The 20,952-nt window shown below is 51.0% G+C and overlaps 1 protein-coding gene across 2 annotated transcripts in view; it reads left to right on the plus strand.

The window, feature by feature from the left end:
• The window catches only part of CCDC57 (coiled-coil domain containing 57), a 109,341-nt gene that overhangs the window by 35,708 nt on the left and 52,681 nt on the right, over nt 1-20,952 (plus strand). For both annotated transcript variants that reach the window (XM_018065414.1, XM_018065413.1), the window contains exons 9-15: nt 2,174-2,336; nt 2,740-2,874; nt 6,749-6,971; nt 7,571-7,720; nt 11,599-11,702; nt 14,677-14,877; nt 20,105-20,291. In XM_018065414.1, the coding sequence (XP_017920903.1) occupies nt 2,174-2,336; nt 2,740-2,874; nt 6,749-6,971; nt 7,571-7,720; nt 11,599-11,702; nt 14,677-14,877; nt 20,105-20,291 (1,163 nt within the window). The remainder of the gene's footprint in view (nt 1-2,173; nt 2,337-2,739; nt 2,875-6,748; nt 6,972-7,570; nt 7,721-11,598; nt 11,703-14,676; nt 14,878-20,104; nt 20,292-20,952) is intronic.

Consider the following 20,952-nt stretch of genomic DNA (forward strand, 5'->3'; position numbering starts at 1 on the left):
GGTGGTCTTTCCCACAGAGCACAGTTACCAGTCTGCACCAGGGCTATTTTGTCCCATGTCAGGAATCATCTCTGAGTTCTGATTTGTTCTAGTGTCTTGGTATCTTTTCCTATCAACCAGAACAAACACTTGAGTAAAGATAATATTCTCTCTCCTACGGAAGCATTGAAATATAATAAACGTACCCATTTTAACTGTACAGTTGATGAATCTTGATAAGTACATGCTTAAGTATGTGGTACAGCCACCATGTAAAACCCTTCCATCGCCCAAAGTCCCCTCCCTCCCTGGCACCCTGTGGACTGCTCTCTGCCACTGTGGGCTTCTCCTGTTCTGGAGTTTCATCTGCATAGACTCCGACGGCGTATACTCTTTTGTGTCTGGTTTCTTTGGATATTTATTTGAACCTTCAGATTTTCTATTTTCTACTTTGTGCGTGTGTCACTTGGTAATTTGTGTCTTTCAATGAGTTTGTTCATTTCATCTAATTGTTGACTTTACTGACATGAAATTGTTTATAGTATTTCTTTACTGTCTCTCTAATATGTGTAAAGTCTGTAACAAGATCCTCTCCCCTTCTTCATACTGATGATACGTATTTTCTCTTTTCTTCTCATCAGTCTAGCTAGAGATTTATCCATTTTACAGATCTTTCCAAAGAGCCAGCATGTGGGTTCTTTGACTTTTTTCAGTGGTTTTTTGGTTTTCAACTTCAATATCTATTCTTATCCTTATTATTGTCTTTCTTCTCTTTTCTTTGCTTTAATCTGGTGTTCTTTTGCTAGCTTCGAAGACTTTCCCCACAAGGTCTCATCTGCTAGAAAGACTGGTGAGGGGTTTTTTTGCGGGGGGTTGGTATTTTTATTTATTTATTTGGCTACACTGAGTCTTAGATGCAGCATGCAGGATCTTTAGTTGCGGCATGTGGGATCTAGTTCCCTGAGCAGGGATCGAACCCAGGCACCCTGCATTGGGAGCACAGTCTTAGCCACATGAACCATTAAGGAAGTCCCAAAGCTGGTGAAGTTTTTATTTCACATTTTACTTTTCGTTAATCTCCTCACTGTGTGTGTGGTTGCTTTTAATCTCTGAAGATATTTACAGGAGCTGCTTTACACATGTCACAGCTGTCCATGGCTGTCAGATATGTGGCCACTGTGTCAGCAGGCCTCTAGGTTGGTCATCTTCCTTTCACAGGCCCCCGCTCCTCAGCTGTAGGTAGCTAATTAGTTAGTCCCACTGAGAGCTCGGAGAAGGCAATGGCACCCCACTCCAGTACTCTTGCTGGAACATCCCATGGATGGAGGAGCCTGGTAGGCTGCAGTCCATGGGATCGCTAAGAATCGGACACAACTGAAATGGCTTAGCAGCAGCAGCAGCAGCGGCAGAGCAGCTTAATCATTTAAAGGTTGCTTTAAATCTTTGTTATGGTGGCTCTAGGGTCTCTTTGTGACTCAGTGGTAGAGAATCCACCTGCCAATGCAGGAGACACGGAGATCTGGTTCCTCCAGTCAGATCCTTGGACGAGGAAATGGCAGCCCACTCCAGGATTCTTGCCTGGAAAATACCGTAATCCCGTGGACTGAGGGGCCGGGCAGGCTGCTGTCCGGGGCCGCAGCGAGTCAGGCGTGACTGAGCACACACGTGCACGTGAGATCTCCCGCGAGGGCCAGTCTAGCCCTTGTGCCACACGCACGCCAGGGTCTCCACTGGGCGCCTGGACATCCTCTGATGATTCCTAAGGACACTGTGCTCACTGGCGGAGCCTACCAGTTCCTCCTACTTGCGTGGTTCTTTCTTCCTTCCATTCTGATCTCTCCCAACCCCCAGTAGATGGACACTGAGTTACGTTTGACCTTTCAGCTTATTGTTGACCCTCCAGCTCTGTGTGCTCTGCTGGGAACCCTCCTGCACTTCTCTAGTGTGGCTGTTTTCTTGTTTGTCTGAGTTTGCTGGCTTTCTTCCTGTCTCTTACTGAGTTTGACCTCATCCCCTACGGTGCTGAGTTTCTCAGGACTGGGGGGCCTGGCTGCCTGCTCCCCTCTGAACCTGAGCCTGTGTGAAGGTGTCGGCTGGGCCAGGGAGCCCAGGAGGGACACCTCCCGTCTCAGCTACATCACAGCCCAAAGGAACCTCAGGACAGTGTTAATGTTGGCACTTTTTACCCCCGCAGATACAAACAGCAGCTGTCTCTAGCGGTAGAGAGGGAGCAGAGCCTGGAGCGTGACAAGGTGCAGCTAGAGCTGGACTGGCAGCGCCGCTGCGAAGGTGTTGAGCGGGAGCAGTACCAGCAGGCCGAGGACTTGATTCAGGGCCTGACAGCGGCCAGAGATCAGGTCTGCACTCCCCTGGGCTGTCTGACTTCTTTCTGCAGAAAGAAGGGCTGGGTATGTCCACTGCAGCATGGAGCTGGCTTGGGCCCTCACCAAGTTATCCTTTGCACTTGAAGGCATTTGGCCTCACTGAGCAGTTTGGTTTATATCAGCAGGACTTGCAGTGATGAGTCCCTGCCCACAGCCTTTCTCTAATGGCCAGGCAGCTGCCTCTGGAGCTGGATGCATAGGTGGCCCCAGCATTTGCTGGGCTCCTCTGGCTCTGACAGCCACATATTTCCTGGGGTTTCTCACCCTCGTGTCTGCTCTCTGCTTCCCAGCAGGGTAGGGAGCTGGTCTGGACCTTGAAAGTGGCACCGCTCTCTTCTGATCCTCCCAAGATGAACTGAGTCTGCATTTTCCCCAGGTTGTTGCCAAGCTCCAGGAGACGGAGCGGCGGCTGTGTGACCGAGAGGTGGTGCTGAAGGCCGTGACCCGAGAGAGAGACCAGGCCCTGCAGGCTCTGCGGACACATGGGCTACTCCCTGAGGAGGAGGCGCAGGTGAGGGGCCGCCCTCCTCCTGAGTCTCCCTTGCAGCTCTTCCTCCCGGGCCCCTTGGAGATACCCGCTAGCCCCGCCAGAGGGGAAGCACGCCAAACAGAATCAGCACTGGAAGTAGATCTTTGCAGCCATGTTTCTTTTAAGATGACTGTTCACACCAGGTGAGACCAAAGCTCAACCAGCTAATGGGAATCTGCACTCAATCTTCTTAGTGTCTTTAGTATCTGAAATATCAAAAAACCTCAAATTCAGATATTGTACCATGGCAGACGGTAACACAGAGAACCAAAAGGTCAGAGCTTTATCCCAAAACACGCTTCTTCACATGTGGTGACTGAGCCATTCGATATGTGACGATGGCCGTTCCTCTCAAAAAGCACAGACTCCCGTGCTGCTGTGTGCCAGCCAGAGCCTGACACTGACTATGGGACGACCCCAGGGTGAATGGTGGCCCCGAAAGGCGTATTCTAGTCCTGGTGCCTCAGGGTGCAACCTTCCTTGGAAATAGGGTCTTTATGGATGTGATTAGTTAAGATGGGTGATTAATTAAGGTCACATGAGAGCTTCCCAGCAGGACATACTAGGCTTGATGCCCTAGGGGTCAAGCTCCAGAAGGTGTGTCTGTTAACAAACCTCTGGGAAGATTCACACTTAGCCAGTAGTCAGGCTTGGGAGCACTGGTGTTCCCAGGAGGAAAGGAGGGGCCAACCCTAGTCTCCAGGGTCACCTGTGGTCCTGGGGACTCATCGCTGGTGGTTTTTGCATGGGTGCCTTCTCTAGGTAGAAAACAAATGCTTCTTTTTTGTTGTTTTTATTAATAAGCCTCCCTACCCAAATTTTTCTTTTTTGTATTTTACCACCAGGCTGACAATTAAAAGAAGACATTTGTCTCCAAGCACCAGCTCAGCTGGTCAGGGAGGCCTGTCAGCAGCTAGTTGCCTTGTTAAGTGAACAGGAACCTTAGAAATGGCTGAGGGGTCAGAAACAAGTGCCACATGCAGAGTCGGGGGGATGTGCACCTCTGTTCTGTACAGGGGGCCCTGGAGGCAACATGAGGGGGCATGGCAGAGCAGCACCTCGGACACCAGTGAAGGTGAGCTGGCCTGGTGGTCTTAACACAGAGGTGTGGCCTCCTTACTAAGCAGGGACCCGGGGTGGTGGAGGATGCTGTGCAAGTTTCTGTTGACCCAGAGGAGTGAAGTCTGGAATCCTCTAGATAATAGCAAAACACCTGTGTCCCCCCTTCAGGGCCTTAATACTGTGACCAGGTTAAGAGTGTGGCCTGGTAAGGCGGCGGATGTCGGCTGGCAGGCGGCGGTTGGTGCTGAGTTCTGTAGAGGTGGGCCCTTGGCAGACACTAAGTAGGAGCAGCAGGGGGTCTGTCGTGCACTGAAGCCAAGACAGAGGCTGCTCAGGGAGGAAGACACGGCGCTTCCTGGGAAGCGCTGAGCCCGCCGCTGATTGCACGGCACAGACAGGCAGCCTCTTGGCTGTGGCCACAGCTTCCTCTTTGCTTGGCACTTGTTTCAATGATGGCGCGTCGGCAGGGCCGGAGTGATCACCCCACAGAGACCAAGGCACCACCGCCAGGCAGGCTGCTAGGGCAAACGCAGCCACAGCCACAGGGACAGAAGATTCACCTTGGGAATGGGCTGCGCTGCAACTCTGAGGTGGATCCTGTTATTCAGGACAAGGAAGCTGAGGCCCTAAGAGGGGTGGTCCCTTCCCCACAGGTGGCAGAGGGGGAATGTGAGCAGTGCCGGCCAGTTGGCACAGCCCTGACCACTCAGCTGTCTGCCTGAGCGGGAGCAGCCTAAGGCTCTGCTGCAGAGAAGGTGGCGAACGGCCCAGTGGGCGCAAAGAGGGAGGTTGGATGTTTGCAGGAGGAGTAGTAAGGCAATAGCAACCCACTCCGGTACTCTTGCCTGGCAAATCCCATGGACGGAAGAGCCTGGAAGGCTGCAGTCCTTGGGGTCGCTAGGAGTCGGACACGACTGAGCGACTTCACTTTCACTTTTCAGTTTGATGCATTGGAGAAGGAAATGGCAACCCACTCCAGTGTTCTTGCCTGGAGAATCCCAGGGACGGGGGAGCCTGGTGGGCTACTGTCTCTGGGGTCACATAGAGTCAGACACGACTGAAGCTACTTAGCAGCAGTGGGGCCAGAGCAATGGCTGGAAGGAGGTAGGCAGGTGCATAGCGGAGCCAGAGGTGGCTTGAAAAGCTGGGGACTAGCAGTAACAGAAGAAATAGCTTCACTTTGGAAACAAAAGTAATATATACCACTGCAGAAATTTTACAACATTAGTTCACCCTAGTGCTCTCTGGAATAAAGCTGGCCCAACGTTCACCCCAGCTCAACTCCATGGCCGGACCTCTCGGCGTGGTATCTTAGTGGGAAGTCTTCTAGGTTTCATTGGTTCTTATGAGAAGTTGGCAGTTTCTTTTATTTGTCCTTCCGCACGAATGTAATGTGCCCTTTTTCCTCTGGTGGTTTTTAAGAGATTTCCTTCATCACTGTTTTTAAACAGTTTGACCATGATGTGCTCTTTGGTGTGACTTTCTTTGTGTTTATCTTACTTTGGGTTTGTTAAACTTCTTGGATCTGTGCACTTAGGTTTTCATCAAATTTGAAATTTTTTTGCCAACATGTTCTGCATCCTTTTCCATCCCCTCATTGATCTGGGTTCGTGTATATCTGCTTCACATTGTTCTGCAGTCGTTAGAGCTCTGCTGTTACTTGTTCTTTTGTCTTTCACTCTGTTCTTGAGTTTGAAGGCTTTCTACTGCTCTGTGTTTATGTTCAGTTAGCCTTTCCTCCTGTAGTATCTTATCTGCTCTTAATCCCATCCTATCCAATGAATTTTTCCTTCAGACAATGTATTTTTCGTCTCTGTAGATGCTATTTTGTTCTTTTTGATATCTTCCATTTCTGTTTTTTCATATTTTTCTTTAAATCCTGGTGTATATTTATGCGAACTGCTTTAAAGTCCTCGACTATCACTCAGCATGATGTTTTCATGTTCCATCCATGTTGTAGTGTGTGTCAGAACGTCATTCCTTTTTATGGCTATATAATGTTTCATGCTGTTAACTTTGTCCATCATCTGTTGGTGGACATTTGGATGTTTCCATTTTGGCTACTGTGATTAATGCTGCTCCAGACATGTCTGCAGGTTTCTGTGTGGATCTGTGTTTTCACTTCTCTCGGGTCTGTACCCAAGAGTAGACTTGCTGCGTTATGTACTAGCTCTGGGTTCACTTTGTTGAGGAACAGCCAGGTTGTTTTCCACAGCAGCTGCACTGTGTTACATCTCACATTTACAAACCACTGAGTACTTTTACCTTTTACAGTGTACAAGGGTTCCATTTTCTCCACATCCTCACCAACACTTGTTATTGTCCATCTTTTGTTATATTTATTTATTTTATGTGGTTGCACTGGGTCTTAGTTGCACCATGTGAGATCTAGTTCCCTGACCAGGGATCGAACCCAGGCCCGCTCCATCGGGAGCACAGTCTTAGCCACCAGACTCCCAGGGAAGTCTCTCTCTCTCTCTCTCTTTTTTTTTTTTTTTAATAACTGCCCCTCTAACGGGTGAATGATGAGTTTTTGACTAAAAAGAAAGAGTCCCCAAATCTCTCAATAAAAATTATCTTTGAAAAACAGTGGTCTTGTCTTTATGAAACATAAAAGAAAAAGCATTTTCATAGTTCTGCCAACATTACCCACCTCCAGGACAGATGAGGGGCAGCAGGGACAGGGGGGCTGGAGGGTGCTAGCAGACACAGACACAGCCAGCCTCAGATGCACAAGGGAATCACTGGTTCTTGGCTCTAACCATTTTCTTTTTCTTTTTTCTGTATTTGGCAGAGGCCTCTAAGGTATCAAGGAGAAGAAATCAATAAAAGTTTTCCATCTAGTGAGATCCAGCAGCTAAAAGAGCAGAACACAAGTTTGCGAAATGTTATTGCACAAATGAGGAAAGAAATGGAAGCTCTAAGTGACCAGATTCTTCCTTCTGCCCGGTTAGGAGGGGAGCCCTCACAAACAAACCAGCCTGACCCAAAGGCAGCAGCGGATTCTGCGGTTCCTGGTGAGCAAGGGGGAGAGGGAAGATGAGGAGTCATCTCTACTGGGTCCATAAATAGGCTTCACTTGGAGTCTTAAAAATGAGCATCCTCATTATAGATTATGCCAAAGTATGACAGCTGCTTTCCCTCCAAGAGAAAGGATCTTAAGTCATATTTTTTATGTACAATAAAAACTTTGTATTGGTTCGTGGAGGGGGAAAGGGAAGGATGCACACGTGACACAGCTGGAAACCAGAGACAGACTTGGGCCAGGGGCTCGTTGGCACTGCGCTCTCCTGGAGGACCAGGCCTTTCCTCGGGGAAGCGTCCCGAGCCACAGAGGTGGCCTCGCCTCCTGCTGTTCAGGGTAGGGACTCAAAGGATGGTGAGTGGAGGGGCAGCACCTCTGATGGCTGCGCTCAGGATGGGATTGTCACGTCTGCATCAGGGATCACAAGACTGAGGGCTCCTGATAATGGGGCCCACTCGGAGAGCATGGCGAGCTGGCGACACACAGACAGCATGGGACAGTCTTGAGGGCTGGACTGGGGGGCCGCAGGAGGTAGATAAAGGGTGAGAGTGTAAACGCCCCTGCCTGTGTGTTTACTGTGTTTTTTGGAAGGTTACGTTCTGGCCCTTGAAGCAGAAATGCAAAATCTAAAGCATAAATTTAAAACACTGGAGGAGCAACTAGATGTGTTAGAACCTTCGAAGACATCCTTGTCCCGTGCTTGCGCTCAACCCAGCGTCCCGGCCTCCGCAGATACCACCGGTGAGCGTCCTCGTCTCGTGTTGTGTGCTCTAATGACCTCCCAGTAACAGCCCAAGAAGACGTTACAAAGGTGCCGCCCCAGGAGCCCCACCTCCTCCTGCCAAGCCAGCCACTCTCCTGACTCCTCACCCTATGGCTGAATTTTCAGATAAGTGGAATTATAAGTGTGTATTCTCGTCTGACTTCTTTTGAGCAGCAGCATGTTTTGGTTGATGGTCAGACCAGACTGTTCACATCATTTCCTCCCCCATTAGCAGCTTTTGAACTGTGGTGTTGGAGAAGACTCTTGAGAGTCCCTTGGACTGCAAGGAGATCCAGCCAGTCCATTCTGAAGGAGATCAATCCTGGGTGTTCTTTGGAAGGACTGATGCTAAAGTTGAAATTCCAATACTTTGGCCAACTCATGCGAAGAGTTGACTCACTGGAAAAGACCCTGATGCTGGGAGGGATTGGGGGCAGGAGGAGAAGGGGATGACAGAGGATGAGATGGTTGGATGGCATCACCGACTCGATGGACGTGAGTTTGAGTGAACTCCGGGAGTTGGTGATGGACAGGGAGGCCTGGCATGCTGCGATTCCTGAGGTAGCAAAGAGTTGGACACGACTGGGCAACTGAAAACTGAACTAGCAGCTGAGAGAGCCATTGCTCTGGTCCTGCCCACACTGCACAGTGAGCCGTCTCCCGTGCAGTATGTCCTTGTATCTTACTTACTTTATACATAACGGTTTGTACTTCTAAATTCTCTACCATTATCTCACCCTTCCGTGCTTCCCTTTCCCCACATTAAGCGTTATTTGTGTCTGTGAGTCTGTTTCTTTTTCTTTATATTACTAGTTATATTTTTTAGATTTCACACATAGACATCATACTGTGTTTATCTTTCTCTGACTTATTTCACTTAGCATAATGCCCTTCTGGTCCATCCATGTTGTTGCAAATGGCCTAATTTCATTCTGTGATCAAGGAATCAAGAATATGCAATGGGGAGAAGAAAGTCTCTTCAATAAGTGGTGCTGGGAAGACTGGACAGCTAGCTACATGTAAAATAGCAAAATTAGAACATTCTCTAACATCACTTATAAAAATAAACTCAAAATGGATTAAAGACCTAAATGTGAGGCCAGAAATCATAAAACTCCTAGAAGAAAACTTATAGGCAGAACCCTCTGCATAAACCTTAGCAGTATTCTTTTGGATCCATCTCCTAAGGCAACAGAAATTCAGAGTGTTTAAGACAAATTTATTCATCAGTCTGTTCCTCTATGGTTGGTCCAGCCTTCCAGGCTTGTTCTGGTCTCCACTTCCATTTCTCTTAGCTTCCTTTTCCAACGAGAAGCCTGGCTCCTTTTCCTCCATACGTTACTTCTTCCATCCAGTTCTTGGGTGTGAGCACCCTCCTTTGCATGGACGGAGGCCTTTTCCCACATAGAGGCCCCACCCTTTGACCCAGGCCCACCCTGGCTCTGACAGCCGAGCCAGGCTGCCCTCCATCCCAATTCCCTCACCAGCTGGATTGCAGCTCTCAGGCAGATCAGCCCCGGAGGGTAACTTCCAGCCGCCCATCTGATAATTTATGGGCTCGATTGTTCAGGAAGGAAAGAAAAAGGCAGGCAGGACACTCTGCCTATATAGTCATCTTGTCCCAGGTAGTGGAAGTCTTGCTTTTGGCTTTTCCAATGCTGATATCTTTTACTTTTTTTTTTTTTCTTACATTATTTTCCCCTGACTGAACTCTTTATTATGATGTTGATCATAGCTGACTTTCTTCTGATCCCAGAGAAGAATTTTCAACACTTTTAAGTTTAATCATTACTTTTTTGTGTCAGATTAAGGAAATTTCTTCCTATTCCTATTGTAATATGAATCTGTGTTGTTTGTCATGATTCTGCCTCCACTGGGTTCAGTTCAGTTCAGTCGCTCAGTCGTGTCTGACTCTTTGTGACCCCACTTAAACATTATTTAGTGTTCTATTTTGATCTGGTTTTTTGGTCTATCTCTTTAGGTACTTTTTCTAGTGTTTTCCCCAGGAATTACAGTATACTTACTTAACACGGTCACCTTGTGTCAGCACTTTGCAATTTCAAGTGGAATGTGGGGATCTTACCACCAGTCAGGCCTAAACAGCCCATTTCTTGTTGCAAATACCACCCCTGTGTACATCGAGAACCACATCAGACAGGATTCTCATTTTTGCTTTCAACTGTCAAACATAATTTTAAAAACTCAGGAGGAGAGGTATGGTCCGTTCTTTCCTTGAATCCTTATCCTTTCTGTGACTCTTTCTTCATTCTAGGTTCCTTCTGTCTGAAGCACTTGTTTCAGCAGATCCTTTTCAGCAAGGCTGCCGTGACAGACTCACAAGGTTTTCCTACATCCGAGATGTCTTTGTTTCACCTTCATCCCTGAAGAGTGTACTCCCTGGTATAAAATTATGAGTTTATAGTTCTTTGCTTTCAGCACTTAAACCATTTTCTTCTGGGGAGAAATCAGATGATTGTTTCTGATGAGAAGTCTATTGCCTTTCAATCATTTCTCTCTGCCTGCCTTCAAAGTTTGTCTTTAGTTTCAGAAATCTGATTATGATGGTCTGGGCATAGATTTCCTTGGCTTATCCTTTTGGCATTGAAACTGAACCAAATTTGAGAAGTTTTCAACCATTACTTCAAGTATTTTTTCTAGCTCCACACTGTCCTTCCTTTTTGGACTCCAGTGGCAAGAGTATTAGAACTTTTGTTTTTCTCCCCTGGGTCACTGAGGCTCTGTCTGTCTGTTTCCAATCTGTTTTCTCTGTTGTTCAGATTGGAAATTTTCTGTTTTTTCTTCAAGTTCACCAATTCTTTCTTCTGTTGAGCCCATCCAGTGAGATTTTTATTATGGTTTCGGTGCTAAAATTTCCATTAAAAAAATTTTTTTTTCATACCTTTGCTGAAACTTCCAATATTCCATTTGTTTTGAGACTGTAATATATTCCCTGTTGGAATTGCTTTAATCTGTCTTCTTGATATGGACTTTTATCATTCAAGGTACAATCTTCCTTGTTGTTGGTATAACGAGTGGTTTTGGATTCTGTCATGGATGTTTTGAGCATTGTGTCATCCGCTGTTACACATTGTTTTGTGTTTCCTCAGCATCTGCTGCTGCTGCTAAGTCGCTTCAGTCGTGTCTAACTCTGTGTGACCCCATAGATGGCAGCCCACAAGGCTCCCCCGTCCCTGGGATTTTCCAGGCAAGAACACTGGAGTGGGTTGCCATTTCCTTCTCCAGTGCATCTAATACTGGCTTATTCTGTCCTTTCTTCTACCTTATTTGCTTTTTCCCTCATTTTTGAAATGGACATTCAGCTCATTTATCTTTCATCCTTCTTTTCTAAAAAATTCTGCTGTGGCTGTAAATACTTTTGAAAGGACAGCTTTAGATGCATTCCTTAAGTTTCGATAAGCCGTGCTTTTATGGTAATTCGGTTCAAAGTAATTTCTAATAGCCACTGTGATTTCTTCTTTGACCTGTGGATTGTGTGGACATTTTCGTTATTCCTAGCCAAATGACTAGGAGTCAACACAGGTCGGCCTCTAATAGACACTAGCTGGTAAAGCTGGATTTTTCTTCTGCAAAGACTCCTACTTTATTGGCATAAAGTTTGTTCTTCATGTGCATCTCATCTCAGTCCTTGTGGGCACCCAGCTGCATCCACTTAGCTTTAGAATGTCTTCAACGTCCCAGTGGACCAGCAGTGACAAGTAGCCATCCTTGGAGGAGGGCAGAGAAGAACATACCTACGCACCTCTGCCCTGGACACCACAGATGTCCTTCTCGAGGCAGTTGGAAGCTCCCCCAGGATGGTAGGAATGTTATTCTGACAAAATCGCTCTTTCTGCAGGAGGAGCTGTGCCAGTCGATAGAGCGTCCATGGGACTGGCACTCAGAAGGCTTGGAGACAGAGTGCATCTCCTGAGCTTCCTGGTGGCACGACTGAGACAGAAGGTACGGCCACCCTCTGATGCTCGACTGCGTAGGTCTCCCAGGTGAGGGCACTGCCGGGGTGGCAGTGAACCCCAGGAATCTGCTGTGGCCTCTCTGTGCCTCCGGCTCCCTGTGAGGACGGGGTTATTGCTGGGAGCAGCTGGCTCGCCTCTCATGTGTCCCTGGGAGGCGCACGGTGAGGACCGGGCAGACGACAGAGGGGAGTCCAGGGCAGGGGGGACAGTGCTGGCCGTTGACACGCAGGGCCTGTGCTGGGCGAGTCCAGGGACCCACGTCAAGCCCAGGCACCGAGCTGCGGCAACAGCATGTGCTGGTCACCACTGTCAGTGACTCCAGATGCTTCGCCCAGTGCCGGCCCTTGCAGTCCCCTCGGCCCTGCCTTCTCGGGGACAGGTTGTAACCAGGCGCTGGGGTGACCCGCTCCTTCCTGTGGAGGTGGGACAACTGGTCAAACTCCAGTGCATCTCCGCCCTGGCACCTGGGGCTGGTGACCCAGCCTGCGCTTTATTGCTATTATCTCATGATACCTCTTTTGTTTAGTGTTTTTTTTTAAATTCTGGTAAACTATACATAAGGAAATTTGACGTTTTTGCGTGTGCAATTCAGTAACATTAAGTATATTCACAGTATTGTGTACCCATCACCAGGGTCTATTCCCAATAGGACATTTTTATCGTTCGAACAGAAACTCTGTCCCCATGAAACACTTAACTCCCTGTTTCCTGCCCCCAGCCCTGGTAAACTCTACTCTTCCGGTCTCTGTGAAGCCGGCTCCTCTGGGAGCCTCCTATGAGTGAAATCACTCAGTATTTCTTCTTCTGTGACTGGCTGCTTTCACTCAGCATAACGTCCTCAGGGTTCATCGATATTGAAACAGGGGTTGGAACTTCCTCTTAAGAACCCCACATTCAGTGTACCCGCTCATCTGCCGGACACTTGGGTTGCTTCCGCCATTTGGCTGCTGTCAATGTGGTGGATTCCTGTCTGTCCAAGCGTCTGTTTCAGTTCTTCCAGGTAGACGCAAAGGAGTGGAATCCCTGCTCGCAGGGCAATTCTGCATTTAACTTTCTGGAGACCCACTAAACATTTCCACAGTGGCTGCGCACTTTCCACTCCCAGAAGGTGCACGAGGGCCCCCGTGTCTCACGTCCTCACCAGCAGCAACTGCTTTCTGTCTTTTTGACTCTAGCCATCCTAGCAGGTTTGAGGTGGACCTCTCTATGGCCCATTTGCATTTTCTTGATAAAAGAAATGGGGTGGCAAAGAGTCGGACATGACCGAACAACTGAACTGAACTGATAAAAAATGACGTTGAGCATGTTTTCATGTGCTTATCAGCCATTTGTATGTCTTTTTTGAAGAAATGTCCATGAGTATCCTCTGTCCATTTTTAATTGGGCTGTTTGTCGTCTCACTGTAGAATTATCAGAGTTCTTTGTATTTTGGGGGTTCGAGTCTCTGGTCAGATACGTGATTCGCAGACTTTTCCTCCCATTCCCTGCCTTAGCTTTTCATGGTCTTGATGATGTCCCTGGGAGCACAGCTCTTACTGCTGATGTTGGTGGTGTCACACCTCCTTGTTGCCTTGTGGTGCTTCTTTCCCATGGGGCCCTTTTCCCATGTCCTTTCAAGTCCATAAGTATGTAGGTTACACCATCCTACAGACTCTGCATCTTCTGTGGAACAGGACTCCTGGCTAGTGACAGACATTGCTCGGAGCTTTCTGTCTTCTGTGGGGAGCAGGCAGTGCCTGGAAATCAGATGCCTTATCTTGACTGAAGAGCAGTTGCGCTATTGCAGTGGAAATGAACTTGACAGCTTTTCTCTTTCTGGGATTGTAGACCTGTGTCACATATGAGGGCAGGGGTCCTTCAGATCTGTGCCCTTTCCCAGTTCTGCTCCACCATGAGGATTTCACACACCCCACAAGCTACAAACAGAAAATAAATATGTAAATAAGAACTTTTGATTTTGTCTTGGTAATCACAGATTATTTGATTGTCCTGAGGGAAAAAGTCTACCCTAAAGTAGACTATTTGTTTTTACTTGGACACGACTGAGTGACTTCACTTTCGTTTTTCACTTTCATGCGTTGGAGAAGGAAATGGCAGCCCACTCCAGTGTTCTTGCCTGGAGAATCCCAGGGACGGGGGAGCCTGTGGGCTGCCGTCTGTGGGGTCGCACAGAGTCGGACACGACTGAAGCGACTCAGCAGCAGCAGCAGCAGTGTTTGTTTATCAGATGATCACCTTTTTTGGTGTATGTGACAAAAAGAATAAAGTATTCATTACAAACTCGCTATTGAAATCCCTGGAACAGGAAAGTGTTAGTCACTCAGTCATGTCCGATTCTGCAATCCCATGAACTATGACCTGCCAGGCTCCTCTTTCCATGGAATTCTCCAGACAAAAATACTGGAATGGGTTACCATTCCCTTTTCCAGGGAATCTTCCTGACTCAGGGATTAAACCCAGGTCTCCTGCATTAAGGCAGACTCTTTACCAGCTGAGTCACCAGGTGGACGCCTGGTGGAAGCCTCCAGAATAGGAAGATGGTATCTTATCTTCCTGAGAATAAAATGGGAAAGTTGAGGTTGTAGAGAAGTGTGTCTTTCTTTTTGCCTGTCTTTCCCTCTTTATGCCGGGAGAGCAGATGTCCAGAGAGGCAGCCGAAGGACAGGGTGGCCCCAGAGCTCTGGCCTGGACTCTGCTCATGTACCTCCCGGCCACCCTGCAGCTGACCCAGGCTGCTCATGCAGAAGTGCAGTGGCTTGGTTGCAGGGGCGCAGTCTTATGGAGGTTGGAATTAAGCCAGAGAGGGGAGGCTGACCAGCATGTGTCCTTCTGATCTTTCTGGTATTCCTGCCACCTAGTACCTCCCTTCTCCTGCTTCCCAGTCCTCCCTGCTGATCTGTTCCAGACCCCCTCCCAGAGCCTGCCTCCTTCCTAACATTGCCTCTAAAATGGCCCCCCAGGTGCTGCAGGAACCCCTGGACGTGGACACCATCCAGCGAGAGCTTCCCCACGAGCTGGACCAGGTGCACCTGGAGGCTCTGCAGCTGCAGAAGCAGGTGGCCGAGCTGGAGAAGCATCTCGGGTCAGCTAGGAAGGAAAGTGGGGGCGCTGCTGGCAGGCAGCAACCAAAGGCCTCAGATACTGCAGCTGTTGGAGGAGAGGTGGGTGCCCCGTGGTGCTCTGCATCCTGTGCGGGACTGGTCTGGGGTGCGGTCTTGGCCAGTGGGGAGCCCTCCTCTCCCTCCCTCTTCTTCCCTGGCTGGGCTGGCTTTGTCTGGGCTGTTCTCTGCAGACGCTGTAAAGGGCTGCCACCATGCCCTTGTCCTGCGGGTCACTGAGATCCCTCATTTAAAACTATGTAGGGAGCCTGCGCACATGAAGGGGGCCATTCTGTGTCCTCTGGAACAGGAGGCCTTGACCATGTGCTTCAAGGGCCTGGGAAGCCCTGAAATGGGTGTAACAAGGTGACTTTTCCTTCCAGAGGACCCCCGGGGTGGACCCTGTGTATCTCATGAGCTTCTCAGAGTGTTTGAGATACTGCCTGGAGCACTGGCCAGCAGGCCACCTAGTGCCCTGGTCCCGGTCAGGCCCTTGGCACCCAGCCCCCCTCCAGTTCCGTGGTTGGGTTTAGGCCAAGGTCCCAGGCCAGGACGTGAGTTCTACCACAGCACGTTTTCCCTGCATGCCTACCAGACAGGCTACTTGACCACTTCCTGAACGCTGTTATAGAAATGCTGCAAAGAATGGCTTTTGTCACAGGACATCACGTGACACACGTCCTGAGACCTGTCAGGTACCTGCGATCACAGATGGTGACCTGCAGTTACCCGTGTCACCTGTTTGCAGATGGTGACAGTCGTAAGTGGGAGGTGTTAGGGACAATAAGATGAAGGTGCTGAGAGGCCTCAGGCAGAAACAGCATTGACTGTATTCCCCACCCACCCCACCCCCTGCTGAGTAGCTCTCATCCCACAGACCAAGCTAGGAGAGTGACTTAGGGACACACAGGGGACCCGACTCCAGAACCCACTATCGGGGGCTGTGAAGGGCCTCGAAGGGAGAATACGCAGCCCAGGACGCTGTCTGGCCCAGTGAACATGGTGGGGGGCTGCTGTGCCTTGGCGGAGGCAAACATGAGGAGTGTCTTTAGGGGCTGGTGAGGGGGAGGCTGAGGGAGTCTGAGCTGTGGGGACACTGGAAGTGGAAAGTGAACCCTCTGTGCCACGGGTAGGTGGATGCCATCCCCAGGAGCCTCAGACAGCTCCACAGCCCTGCGTCTCAGGAGTCAAGTCCAACGGCTCCAGGCCCAGCTGGGCAGCAGTCGCCAGCGGTGACGTGTCTGCTCTCCTGCCACGGCCACGGCTGCTCCAGGTGCTGCCAGGGGCTTGCTGCAGCCCCAGTGGCCCTCGTAGCTCCCCTGTTAGCAGCCCTCACAGAACTCACTGACCCCACCTGCTTTGAGCGAAAGAGGAAGAAACCCTGCAAATGAGTGGAAATTAAAGTTGAAGTACTTATCTCTTGGCAGTCAGCCTGGGATCTGAAGCAACTTGAGGCCCACAGCTGTTCTCCCAGGGTGGGTGTTGAGTGAGCTCTCTGGGTCTAGTAGTTTCTGCACAGTTGTCAGGGTCCCACCTCCTTCCAGGTCTAGGTGTCCCATGACCTTGGTGAGGTCACTCCTAGGGTGAAAAATTGGACGTACAGGAAACCCTTGGCCCAGACTAGGCCCACCCAATCCAGGCTCCACTTGTAATTCCCCAGCTGTGTGTTGGGTGCCCAGAGAAGAGGTTGTGGGCATCAGGCTTCCGAGACTTGGGGAAACGGTGGTGGGGAGGGCTGAGGTACCTCTGGGGCACAAATTGGGGTTGGAGTCACCAGGTTAAACTCGTGGGTTACTTTGAAGAAAGGGGTGTTCACACATCCTGTCTCCATCCACTGGGAGCCAAGGAACAGTGGCTCCCCAGGGTGGGTGAGCACACAGCCAGTGCCTAGATCGCATTCCTGAACTTCTGCTCTGTAGAGAAGAACCAGGGTAGGAGGCCGATTCCACTGCCGCAGGGACATGACAAGGGGCCAGGAGCCAGCATAAAGGGCTCCCACTGACCAGATCCAGACTAATCAATCATGAAATCACAGTTATAATTTGCCTACCAAAACTTACATTCATGCTGATGCAAATAAGCTGACAAGGGAAGGAAGGAGAGAGGGAAACTCTTTCTTACTTAGGACATCAGCTAAGGATGTGAAGGAAGTGACACCATGGGAAAGTCGTCAGTGGATGCTGAAATTCTGGACAAGCTGTTTATGAGGAGTCTCCCCACAAGTTCTTCTTATTGTGAAGGGAAGACAGTAACTTTCCAGTGCAGCAGCCTGTGGACACCGCTTCCAAGGGATCAGCTTCCTTTGCCAACACTGGGACAGACAGACATCGTGGGCCAATGGACAGGAGAGGGACAGCCTCACTCCTGACTCCCAAGTATGAGATTTTGGACAGATCCTGAGCGAGGGACTCTAAACATGCAGCCTGTCCTATTGAGAGCATTCTGTCAAGGACTGAGGGGACCCAGGACATGGACCCCAGGCAGGAGAAACAGGCCATAAAGGATGTCCTCTGGGCAGCTGATGGAGGTGCCTGTGGACTGTGCATTAGGTCATAATGCCATGGCCCTGTAAAACTTCTGCCATGTTCCTATAGAGGAGGACCAAGCCTAGAGAAAGGATGGCCTAGCCACTCCCCCACCACCTCAACCTTTGCACCCCTAGAGGCTGTGCAGCTTTCAAGATGGGTTGGGTCAGCCATCTGGGCAGCTTTCTTAACTGATTACTAAGAGAATGTCCCTATTTTTAGAAAGTACAAACTGAAGTATCGGGGCATAAAGGGGTGCAATGTCTCCAATTCACCCTCAGATGGTTCAGAGAGAGATGTATGTGGAGAGGGGAGGAAGCACCAGCAGTGAGACAGGGGCGTGGGGCCTCAGGCCACCGCCTCTTCCTGGGGATGAGATTCTGCCACATCAAGTCCAGACTTCCAACCCAGAAGGGCCCTGCAGACGGCGGAGCTCCCCTCAGGCTGCATGGTCACACTTCCCTGTTTATCTGCTCACCGAGACCCCTCCCTCCCGTGGGCCCCTCTGCCCAGACCCCGAGACGCCTACTGGGCTTCTCCCGGCTTCGACCACTAGGGGGCAGTGCTGTGCTCTACCTCCTGCTGGAGCCCCACTGCTTCTCCCTGGTCCTCAGTCTCCCCACAGGGCTTCTCAGGAAGGGGTGGGGGCATGGGGGAGCCCAGGCACTCCCTTCCCTGGGGAACAGAGTCATTAGGAATCCTCAAGCTTCCCCTCTACTGCGTGGATTCTGGCCAAGATGCTGGGACTGGCAGCTGAGCAAGGTAGGGGCAGGCGGATGTGGCTGTCACAGGGTGGGATCTTGGCCCCTGAATGTAGCAGTGTAGAAGCTCCTAGGTGTTTCAGGTCATTGTTAGCATTGTGTCACTGTGGGCTGAGGCTGTAGGGTCATCAAAATAAGCTTCATCTTACCAGGAACTGAGCTTAAGAGCGGGGGCCCCAGCTGCAGCCCCCCGCTCATCGCATGCAGTCACTGTGAAAGAACACGGACCATTCAAGATTAGGACTCCCCAGCCCGGAGTGCTGCCACGTCCTGGGCAGCGTTGGTTCCTCGGCTCAGGCCAATGGCCATCTTTGCTGGGCGAGGGGTGAGGGGTGGGATGGAGTGGTGGTGCAGGGGTGCTGCTTTTGAAGAGATTTTTAGATTTCTAAGTGTTCTGAGGTTTGGAAAGTCTCTGTTTTCAGGATTTTACTTCAGATAACACAAGATAATCGTATAGCATATCCCTGTAGAGAGGGACCAAGCCTGGAGAATTGACCGGGCTGGTACCCCAACCCCAGGGCTGCACCCCTGGAGGCTGTATGACTTCCCAAAGGGGTCGTCATGTCAGCCGCCTGGGGCCTGTGCACACTCCAGGTCTCCCACCAGTCCTGGGCCTGTGCCCTTGAGAGACCCTGAGCCAAGGCCTTTCTCTGATGTTCCCTTTGCCATCTCACCTCCATATGCCCCCTTCACACCACATGCCAGGCATGTGCTGGAGGCACTGCTGTGCAATCACCGTGGCTCCAAGGCCATAGGAGGGCACAGGTGCATGCCAGCCCTGAAAAGACTCACCAGGAAACTGGGCCAGGACAGGGTGTGCTGGTCTGTTCCAGGGACACAGAGCAGGTTCGTCGTTCTGGCGCCAGTTCGCTTGGCTGGGTCAACAGTGCAGCTTTTCATAGGTGTTAGCAATAGCCATGCCTAAGTAGGCCACCTGCTTCCCTCGGGGCCTTGGACACCACTGGCTCTTCCTGGGCCCCTGCCCGGCACAAAGGCAGCCACACACATTCTTCTTTTTCCCTTTCTCTTATCCCCATACCCCACCCCGTTCCAAAAACCCCTCTAGGTGGGACAGCATGTGTGTGTAAGAGCCATGTGGTTGGACCGTGGGATAGTGGGAAATGGGACAGCTGGGCCAGTGGCAGACTGAAGGGCCACATGGTGCCGCCCAGGCAAGGGGGCTCAGACCCTGGGTGTTTTTCCCGGGACTACCTCCTGGCCCACAAGTAGCCACTGCTCCTGCCTTTGGCCTCCTTTGCTCTCTCTCTGCACTCTCGTCAGGGTCAGGACAGTGGGAAACCTGGGCCAGCCTGTGATGGTTGAGGGAAGTCTGAAGGACAGGTGGAGAAAGTGTCTGAGTTAGGAGTCTGGACAGATGAAGTCAGAGAGGAGGCAGGGGAAGCTGAGCGAGTGAGGGCAGAGGGGGCACTGGAGAGGGGCCCAGCCGCACAGACGTCCAGGGCTGGAAAAGAGTAACCGAGGCTGGGTTACCTTCACAGGCCTCACTTCGGGTCTCCGCTGGCCCCCTTCCACACCAGGCAGACAGCAGGCACCCAGCCTATGACAGAGGGGCCAGCAGAGGAGGCAGTGATCACATGTGTAGCCCTCATGGGTCCCGGGCCTGGGCTGCTTCCTCGTTGTCTTTACTGGCAAGACACAGAAGCACTGGTAGTGAGGGGGTCGGGGAGCCACAGAGTAAGCAAGGGCAGACAAGCCTTGGCCTGGGAGCTTTGACGACCTTCATCACATACTTTCCCCAACTTCCCGCCCCGCCCCGCACCCCCCCCTCCCCCCAGTGAGAGCAAAGGCTGCTGTGGATGCATCATGTTGCAGGGATGCAAGTTTGTCTGTTAGGCTGGAGGGACGTCACCCAGTGGTGTGGGTTCTGGGACAGTTGGTCAGGCAGTGGCTCCTGCCATCTGCACCCTCACTCCCACTTCCTCCTACCACCCCCCACAACCCCAGGCTCGTCTGATGGTCTCTGCCGTGTGGATTTGTTCGCAGGTTCCTGCAGACAGCGGACCCACAAGGACAGAGGACCATGGGACGCAGCCCCTGCAGGTCCTGTCTGTGCCCCGACTCCAGAGGAAGCTCAAGGAGGCTGCCAGGAAGATCCTGCGGCTGCGCCTGGAGAAGGAGCAGCTCCTGGAGCTGGGAAACCGGCTGCGAGCAGAGCTGGGGCACCTCACCGGTGGGTCATTCCCCCTCTCTCCACCCCTGCTCTGGTGATGGAGGTGCAGGGTGCAGGGGAGGGCTGGCCCGAGGAGGGCTGGGTGGAGGGCTGGGCAGGGGAGGCCCAGCCCAGGATTGGGGTGGGGACAGAAGGAAGAACAGACAGAACTTGGTTTGATCTCTGCAGTGAGAGTCCTGTGAACCCACCCCTCTGGCAGCATTTTATGAGAAAAATGCCACAGGTTAGCGAAGCAGCTGGCGTTTCTATGCGGCTTTGTGGTGGCAGCAAAGGCTGCCGTGTTCCCAGGCCAGCCACAGCCTTGGCCTCCTCAGGATAAAAGCGGCAGTGTGTGCAGTGCGGCCAAAGCCCGGACCATGGGCTGCAGACGCCCAGGCTGCCCGTCGCGGGGGTCTTGGGTGCTGGTTCCTGAGAAAGGGACCCATGGACCGGGCCTGAGGTCCCACGATTAACCCACTAGAGCTACTAGACGTTGAGCCTCTCCTGGCATCTCAGAGCACCAGCCTACCTGCTTTTAAACCCCTTGGTTTTCCTGCAGCCAGGGCACCGGCCCCTTTCTTGCAGCCTCCCCCTCACCTTCTGTGGCTCCTGCCTCTGTCCTTTTCCAGCCACAGCTTTGAGTAACTGTGATGATCTCCAAATCTCGGGTCTTTGGGATTTC

The sequence above is a fragment of the Capra hircus genome, chromosome 19 (genome assembly GCF_001704415.2).
Source record: "Capra hircus breed San Clemente chromosome 19, ASM170441v1, whole genome shotgun sequence".
Classification (NCBI taxonomy): Eukaryota; Metazoa; Chordata; class Mammalia; order Artiodactyla; family Bovidae; genus Capra; species Capra hircus.